The 8,685-nt window shown below is 36.4% G+C and overlaps 3 protein-coding genes across 4 annotated transcripts in view; 2 read left to right on the top strand and 1 right to left on the bottom strand.

Moving 5' to 3' along the window:
- LOC104777139 (protein SUPPRESSOR OF FRI 4) overlaps positions 1-1,547 on the top strand; it is a 4,345-nt gene extending 2,798 nt beyond the window's left edge. Inside the window, exons 5-8 of one of the 2 annotated variants that reach the window (XM_019243772.1) lie at positions 36-230; positions 328-470; positions 559-612; positions 1,148-1,547. In XM_019243772.1, the coding sequence (XP_019099317.1) occupies positions 36-230; positions 328-470; positions 559-612; positions 1,148-1,219 (464 nt within the window). In that variant the 3' untranslated portion in view covers positions 1,220-1,547. The remainder of the gene's footprint in view (positions 1-35; positions 231-327; positions 471-558; positions 613-1,147) is intronic. The other variant, XM_019243771.1, reaches the window with a different exon arrangement.
- On the top strand, positions 1,791-4,220 carry LOC104777137 (GTP-binding protein ERG-like). The gene is made up of 7 exons (XM_010501347.2): positions 1,791-2,412; positions 2,581-2,670; positions 2,778-2,923; positions 3,236-3,394; positions 3,499-3,673; positions 3,770-3,909; positions 4,003-4,220. Exons 1-7 carry the CDS (start codon positions 1,885-1,887, stop codon positions 4,085-4,087), a joined length of 1,323 nt encoding a protein of 440 aa, XP_010499649.1. The 5' UTR covers positions 1,791-1,884; the 3' UTR covers positions 4,088-4,220.
- On the bottom strand, positions 4,333-5,717 carry LOC104777136 (protein UNUSUAL FLORAL ORGANS-like). The gene has a single exon (XM_010501346.2). It carries the CDS (start codon positions 5,659-5,661, stop codon positions 4,333-4,335), a length of 1,329 nt encoding a protein of 442 aa, XP_010499648.1. The 5' UTR covers positions 5,662-5,717.

The raw sequence follows: 8,685 nt of genomic DNA, 5'->3' as shown, positions 1-8,685 counted from the left end.
AGCTCCTGTAGTACAACCTTCACCAATGACTGGAGTTACACCTCCTGGGATTCCTTCATCATCACCTGCAATGCCGGTTCCTCAACCTCTGTTCCCTGTTGTGAATAACAGCATTCCTTCTCAAGCTTCACCATTTTCTACTCCTCTGCCTGTTGGTGGGGCTCAGCAGCCGTCTCATGCAGATGCTTTAGGATCAGTAAATGCTTATCCGCCCAACAATTCTATCCCAGGTTCAATCTTAAGTTCTTAGAGTCATTGGCTTACATTTGTTTAGCTGTTTCGTGTCAAAACACCAGCTGATATCTTTATAATGTTGTGTTACAATAGGTGGGACTAATTCCCATTCTTATGCCTCTGGTCCAAACACCAGTGGTCCTTCAATTGGTCCACCTCCAGTAATTGCAAATAAAGCTCCTAGCAATCAGCCTAATGAGGTCTATCTTGTATGGGATGATGAAGCGATGTCTATGGTTAGTTTATTTCTTTACATCATGTTTGAGCGAAAATTGTGAGTAATGAATCATTTGTTAATCTGACGCAATGTGTCTGTATCTGCAGGAGGAGAGAAGAATGTCCTTACCGAAATACAAAGTGCACGATGAAACCAGCCAGGTAAGTTCTGATTTGCCCTGTTTAAAGTTAAGAAGAGTTTACTTTTGCACGTCTAACCCAATCGGTAGGCTTTATTTATGCTTCTCCATTCCAGATTCTATTGTTTCTGTGCTAAGGAGGTACCACGATATCATTCAGTTTATAATTTTATTCCCTTAAGATACGATAAGAAGTACTTAGGCAAGAAACTTAAGCATTTCGAATCATTAATGTTCAAAAGGTATCATTAGTAGCTTCCAATAGTACTAGCAATAGGTAGTAAAGAAAATCACCTTTGTATCTGTTTGTTTTTCATTATGTATCTCCTGTCTCTTGTATTGTATAAAAAATGTGGTGATTGGTTCCACAAGATCATACTCTACAGGTTTGGTTTCAAACCCAGGTCAGCTCTTTTTATATTCTTAACTTTGCAAAGCTTGGTACCTTTGCACAATCACGACCTTGGGAGACCATAAAGAACAAAACTTGTTTAAGTCTTTCGCATAATAAAGCATCCAACTTTTTTACTCAGAACCAAGTTTGGTAATTGTTGCAGATGAACTCGATAAATGCAGCCATAGACAGACGAATCTCAGAGAGTAGGCTTGCTGGGCGGATGGCGTTTTAGATTTCAGCACCAAACAAAACCAAACCTGTGGCGAAGATAAAAGGCGATAATGAAGGGGCTTTGTTACTACAACTCTTCACTCACTTTTGTTCAGATTTTCAGAAGCTGAATTTATGATCTGACTTAAAGCTGTTACTTTCTGTTGTATTCTTTAGCTAAGGTGAGTTAGTTTACCATTTTCATTGTTTTAGGGATCTCAGAGATGTTTCTCTCCAAAAGTTTGAGTCTTTCTTTCTTTTTATGTCCTTGGGAGACTTCAAGAACCTTGGTCTCTTTTTGTTCTGAAATCTGAATTGATCAAGTATTATATAATACAGATTCACCAAAAGTGTTTGCATCGTATTTTTAGTATACAAAGTAAAACTCATTCCATTAACGGTATATGCAAGCCTCTGACGCAAACGATTAAAATTGGAAGTCTGTATTACAAACATACACATGAAACCTCAAAATAAGGAATACCTCAAAATTTATCGAATACAAACGTTAGGGGTTAAAAATGGGATTTGTCTAAAATGAAGGGGTCTATCTGTAAATATTTAGTTACTTTCTCGCACCATTTTCATTTTCCCCAAAACATCAAAACCTCTAAAACCCTCGAAGCCTCTCTCTTCAAATCTGTATACTTGTTCGAGATCGCTGCTTGCTTCGCCATTGTTGGGAAAATGAAAGCTTTTGGATCTCTTCGAATACTAATTTCCATCTCACGAACGACGACGACAACAACACCGTGTAAACCCCATCAATCTCAGAACTTTCTCCGCTGGTTTTACTCAGCGCAGCCGAATCTCGAGCCCACTTCCGTCAACGAAGACGGATCAAGCAGCGACTCTGTTTTCGATAGCAGCCAATACCCAATCGAAGATTCACCTGGAGACTCAGTGAAAAAGCCCAAGCAAGCTACTTGGGATAAAGGATACAGGGAAAGAGTCAACAAAGCCTTCTTTGAAAACTTGGCAGAGAAAGGTAAAGTGAAAGTTGCAGAAGAAGAGAGTTCTGAAGAAGAAGATGATGATGATGAGGATAGTATTGATAGTTCGAGGATTCTCGCAAAGGCTCTCTTAGAGGCTGCGTTGGAGTCACCTGATGAAGAGCTTGGTGAAGGTGAGGTTAGAGAAGAAGATCAGAAGTCGCTTAATGTCGGCATCATCGGTCCACCAAACGCAGGGAAATCGTCGCTTACTAATTTCATGGTTAGTCATTTCTGCTTGGATCTTTTATGAACCGATTGAGACGTCATGTTATATGTTTTGTTTTACATTCTGGATCCTAAAGTTGAGATTTTTAAAGTTGGTTGTATCTTTCTATTGCCCTCTTGTTGAGAATCTTGCTTACTGTTGTTTCATTATGTGTAAGTGCAGGTTGGAACAAAGGTTGCTGCTTCTTCACGGAAGACTAACACAACGACTCATGAAGTGTTAGGAGTATTGACTAAAGGGGATACACAAGTCGTAAGTTTTCTCTTATCACTACTCGTTATGGTTAAGTTTGGAGATTAACATATGTATTATTGCAACCAGTCCTAGATTGAAATATTTGATATTTGTGAACCTTGTAGTGTTTTTTCGATACTCCGGGTCTGATGCTGAAGAAAAGCGGATATGGTTACAAAGACATCAAGGCTCGTGTGCAAAATGCTTGGACTTCTGTAGACCTGTTTGATGTCCTCATTGTTATGTTTGATGTTCATAGGCATCTCATGAGGTTAGTCATTTATTCGTTTGAATACTTTATTAGCTTCGTCTAAGTTATATCTCGTAACTGAGAGTAGTATAGTTAGGAGCATCATCAAGTGGGGTATCTTGTGGTGGACTTATTGTTACTAGCTTCTCTGTTTCGATATCTTGTTCATCATCCATAAGCTTGAGAACCGCAAACCGATGGTAACATGCATCTATTTCTATCATTAGAAAAAGGAGTCATAACTGTTGTTTTGCATTTCTGGCAAGTAGAGATAGAGTTCTCTCAGACTTATTTCGTAGTTTGTGAATTCTGTTTTCTGTTTAATGTATGTAGTCCCGATTCAAGAGTTGTACGTTTGATCAAATTTATGGGCGAAGAAGAAAATCCGAAACAAAAGCGCATTTTATGTATGAATAAAGTTGATCTGGTTGAGAATAAAAAAGATCTATTAAAGGTTGCTGAGGAGTTCCAAGAGCTCCCGGCATATGAAAGGTAGATATATACACCTGACTCAGTTTATAAAACAAAGAACGGGATAGTTTAATGAACTGAATGAAACAAATGTGCTTTTTTTTCTTCTCTGTTTGGTGTTCTAGGTACTTCATGATATCGGGACTTAAGGGATCTGGAGTTAAAGATCTTACCCAGTATTTAATGGATCAGGCAGTTAAAAAACCATGGGAAGAAGATGCATTCACCATGAGTGAAGAAGTCTTGAAGAACATTTCTCTTGAAGTTGTTAGGGAGAGATTACTAGACCATGTTCATCAGGTAATAATAATACAACCTCTACTAGTGTTTTCTTCTGTATCGGTTTCTGTCTATTCCAAGATGACTAATTGCAGAATTGATTGAAACAAATTGTAGGAAATCCCATATGGCGTGGAGCATCGTCTAGTGGATTGGAAAGAGCTGCGTGATGGGTCTCTCAGAATTGAACAGCATCTCATCACTCCTAAACTTAGCCAACGCAAGATTCTTGTAGGCAAGGGTGGTGCCAAAATCGGGTAAGAGCATACAAGATCACACGCTGGTTCAAAATTCACTCTTTTCTGACAAATGGATGATGAAATTTTTGTGATGATTCCAAATTTTTGCAGGAGGATAGGAATAGAAGCCAATGAAGAGCTGAGGAGAATAATGAACCGCAAAGTTCATCTCATTCTCCAGGTAAAGCTCAAGTGAAACCATTCCTCCAAGACATGTTTTTGAGTTTGATGGATTTAGGATTGGTTTGTACGCAATTAGATATCTGTCTGTATATGGTGTTGTCAAAGATCAAACATTTGACATTAGAAATATAAACTTACTACAAACAGACAGCAATAAGATAAAAGCAACAGAGTTTCGGGGAAACAACAAGCAGTCTTAAGGCCAGAAGTGGAAATGACACGTAGTCTCTTATAACTTAAAACTAGAAATAGAAAGTCCTAACAGACTCCTGGATACGGAAGTGTTAACTGATCTAGAAGACTAACCACCGGTGTAGTAAGTACCGGGTCATAAGCTAAACCCTGCAAAACCTCTCCGTCTGAACCGCCTGAACGACTGCTACCACCGCCGGAGTAAGGACACGGTGGGACCCATAACCAGCTTTTTCTCACCATATCAAACAGCAGCTGCAACGAGGTTCCTTTTAAGACAATCATTACAAACTCTTGATTTCCGACACACTCGAATCCTTTTCCACCTTCTGCTGCAAACTGTGTGTAGAGCGGCTGAGGCATCCGTTCAATCTCGACCCACGTGGCGTTGTCTTGCTGCAAACTCCAAAGCCTAAGGCTTTTGGGAACGTTAAGCTTGCTCTTCTCGACGGCTGCTACGAGAATAAGCTTCCCTTGGCTCTCGAACAAGCTTGGCGATCGGAGAAACCTCCTCATCGGAGCTTGAATCTTGATCCAGCGGTTTCCAGTGACCTCATAGCACAAAACGCTGAAAGGGCTATAGTTCATACAGTAAAACTTGCCTTGCACGTAAACCATCTTACCAGATTCCAAGCTACAAAGCCGTGGCAAAGAAGAAGTCATCGCCCAGAGGGAGAAGAATCCGCCGGCATCAACATGGAAACTCTCCGAGGAGAGGTTTTTCACAGCGTAAGGAGATATGAGATCATCTCCGGCGACAGTAACATCAATAGAGGTCGGAGTTACTGCGAGACCTATGGAAGGGAAAAGCCGTGGCCTTGAAATTGGTGGCAACTGACTCACGGAGCCAACAAGAGGGTTACATAAGAGAATAGTTTTAAGACCAGCTTCTTCAGAGACCCAACTCACTAACCCTCCTGATGATCCAGAAGGATAAAACCCTGAAGGGATATAAGCAAAAGAGAGACGATACCATCTGATTTCATTAGGATCAAACAAAAAGCCTTCAGCTTTATTGGAATCATCATCGTTTGTTCCTCCTCCTCCTCTCTTGTAAACGTAGCTCTTTAGGGTTTTGTGTTTGAAGAAGAGGAAACAGTTGTGTCGGAGACGAAGCAGTTGTAGATATATCTCAAGGAAAGCATTGGAGAAGAGTAGACTGTAGAATCTCTTGCAGACGCAACGTGTCCGGAAAAACGCCGGAGGTGGAAGAAAAGCGATGATGCGGTCAAGAAGAGGAGCTGGTAGCTTGCTCCAAATCCGACCGTCCATCCATTGACCGGAGCTCGAGTCTGTGGTGGTGCTCGTGGTTGTGCTACTGTTGCTGCTACTGGTGAAGGTGTAAGAGAATGGTAAGGTCAAAGATGGGTTATTGATGAACACATTTGTATCCATTTTAGTGTTTAGAGTTTGAAAAAGTGAAAAGATTGGGTGACAATGGATCTGGGGTTTTGTTCTTGTGTTGGGAATATGTGAAAGGGGAGATTTTAATCTGTAGGATTTTGGTAAAAGTTATGCAAACCCCATTGTAGGAAAAGAGGCAAAGATCATATGTATAGGTTTTGAAGAAAGAAGATACAAACGAGACAAAAGTGTTTGGTCTTTCTCTGTGCTTCTTGCATGGGTTTTTGATATGTTCTGTGACTTCAATAGAGTAAAGTGGCATATGATATATAACTTATATATATAGAACCTTTGGTATATAAAAAACAAACAAACAAAAACATATATTTTGATTGAGAAAAAGAAAAAGAAAACGTGTCACACCAACAAGTCAAGAAAATAAATAAATAAAGAAATTTTTTCTTCTATATATTTACTTTTTTTTTGCATTAGAAATAAATGTTTATATTATATTAACTCAAATTCTTTAATCTTTTATAATAATATTGTTTTTTTTTTCTACCGTTGGTAGCCTTCTTACACACGTTTTTTGGTTTGTGTGTTAACAAAATAAAATATATATATAGGTAAAAAATCAGTTGATATGTTGTGATATTTACATATTGAAGGAAAAAAAGACTAAACCGGTCAAGTGGCCAAGAGAAGAAAATAGGATTAACTCCACATAGTCTAAACTTCTCAAGAAGTTTGGATATCATTTTATAAACTCCAAAGTGTGTTTTATAGATAGGTACCGAATGTACTTTGTAATAATTCGAATTTCGTACCACAGATATATCACAGTAATTAAGTAAAGGCATAGCAAACCTAGAACATCAACAACAACAACTATCGATCCAAAGCAATTAGCACAGTTTGGTGATAATAATTGGCTAAAACCAATTAGCACAGTTTGGTGATAATAATTGGCTAACAAAGTTTTGTTTGTATATGTGTGTGTGGGTAAACGTGAAAATGGTGGCAGAAGAAGTGATGGTTCTTAAAGTTGAGAGCTTCTAGAGTTATCTTGTCAATGCCCAGCATCGAAATTATTAATTCGGAGACTACTCCAAATACTTTTCACACTTGATCACATCTTCATCTTCTTTTTCATTTTTATCTCTAATTTTGTAATACACAACTTTTCTCCTAAACTACATGCACGCTTCTCATTTTTTTATGGTGGTCAGACAAATTGTACTGGATGGAGATCAACCCAAGACAACCAGAGATTACAAGATCACACAATTGGTTTACTTAATTAATTGGTTCAATTAGGAATACTTTGTTTGTGAATATTTGTGATTCAATCTAAATAATTAGTTCGTTTTTTAATCTCGGAGAAGTGGAAACAAGTAATTTGGTACGACATGTTTGGATTGTGTGGATCCTTAATGGAATATTATTTTCTTGTTGGAGGAGACTAGATTACCTTATTCGGATCCCAACAAAAAATTTGACAATATCTTCGGTCTAATAGTGTTCAACAACGAAACTTCCATCGAGGATGAAAACTGAAAAAATATAACACACAAAATGTTATTTCTAAACATGAGAAATAGATTTGTACGTTATGCAATATGCTCCAACTTCATAGCAGAAATATCACTTAGTTTTTTTTTGGTTAAGCATTTTTTAATGCCCTGATTTTAATGTTGTTTCATGTTTATATGAAACCATTCATTATATATAGTGATTAATTTTTATTATAAATCGTAAACACTTTGTGACCCCGAAATCTCTAAGCTAAAGACCCTCAACTTCTTAACTAGAAATTTCCAATATTCGAGAAAACTAACTTTTTAAAAAAGCTTAATTCAGTTCAATTATAATATGCAAACATCAGATTGACATTACAAGACATCTTCATACTTCAACTCTTATTTTTTTTTGTTATTAATCATTGCTAGCTATAATCAGGTTTAGAAAGAAAGAATTTAACAATGTTTAGAAAGAAAAAAAAAAAAAAAGAAGTTTGGAGTTATTGAGATTAGGGTTAGAGAAGACATCATGACTGAAAATAAAAAAAGAAGAGAGAGAGTGAAGAGTAGAGTCAGATCAAAAGTCCAATCAGGGTTTCTTATTTAAGGCATTGTTTACCGTGAAAATAATATATACAAGTGCGAATATCTGAAGCTGACAAGTCGCAAAAGGGTAATAATATTCTCTATTTGCAGTAACTCAAGAGGCTTCGCTTTTGTTTGTGTTTTGATGCTAAAGGAAGTCTCTGAAACCAAACAGTGTCTTGTTTTTATCAAATCATCTATCTTCCCATTTCCCAACTAGGTTTTTTACTTTTAATTACGCTTACAAGTCGTACCCATAGTTAATACTTATTGGTATCTCTGTTTTAATTTATTATAGAAAAAAAATGGTTAGCTATGCGAAATATTGGTGAATACATGGTCAAACATGCCAAGTATACTATTGTATACTCAAATTATATGTATTACATGGTCACATGCATAAACTATATGACGTTATGCGGTCAACATCATAAATATATAATTCAGTACACCGGTCAATTGACTCCGGCGAAGACCAACGTTGACTCCGGCGAAGACCGACGTTGACTCCGGCGAAGACCGACGTTGACTCCGGCATTGACCAGCACTTAAAAAAAAATTCTAAATTAAAAAAAAAATATTATAGTAAATTATTTATGGGTTTTCATGATTAAAAGAAATTTTCTATTCAATATCCAAATATATCTTTTATATATCTCTAATATATTCATTCTTATAATTAATTACTTTTTATTTTTCAAGATATAAAAACAATTTATAATTATTTTCATGATTTAATATCTTGAAAATCATTAGAAATGATTTTATATCTTGAAGATTATTATAAATGATTTTTTTTTTATTTTGAAAATAATTATAAATGATTTTTATTTAACTATTTACTTTAGCTTGAAAAATAAAAAGTAATTAATTATAAGAATGAATATATTAGAGATATATAAAAAAATATTTGGATATTGAGTAGAAAATTTATTTTAATTATGAATACCCATAAATAATTTACTATAAT

Source organism: Camelina sativa, chromosome 3, assembly GCF_000633955.1.
Source record: "Camelina sativa cultivar DH55 chromosome 3, Cs, whole genome shotgun sequence".
Lineage (NCBI taxonomy): Eukaryota > Viridiplantae > Streptophyta > Magnoliopsida > Brassicales > Brassicaceae > Camelina > Camelina sativa.
The sequence above is the reverse complement of the archived record's forward strand: the minus strand, read 5'-3'. Positions and strand labels throughout refer to the sequence as shown.

What these genes read in the sequence shown, in the direction of transcription:
- LOC104777137 (XM_010501347.2), top strand. Translation starts at nt 1,885, where the DNA reads ATGAAAGCTTTTGGATCTCTTCGAATACTAATTTCCATCTCACGAACG. An exon ending in CTAAAGGGGATACACAAGTC is followed by an intron (nt 2,671 to 2,777) that starts GTAAGTTTTCTC and finishes TGAACCTTGTAG; the next exon opens with TGTTTTTTCGATACTCCGGG. An exon ending in GAGCTCCCGGCATATGAAAG is followed by an intron (nt 3,395 to 3,498) that starts GTAGATATATAC and finishes TTGGTGTTCTAG; the next exon opens with GTACTTCATGATATCGGGAC.
- LOC104777136 (XM_010501346.2), bottom strand. Translation starts at nt 5,661, where the DNA reads ATGGATACAAATGTGTTCATCAATAACCCATCTTTGACCTTACCATTC.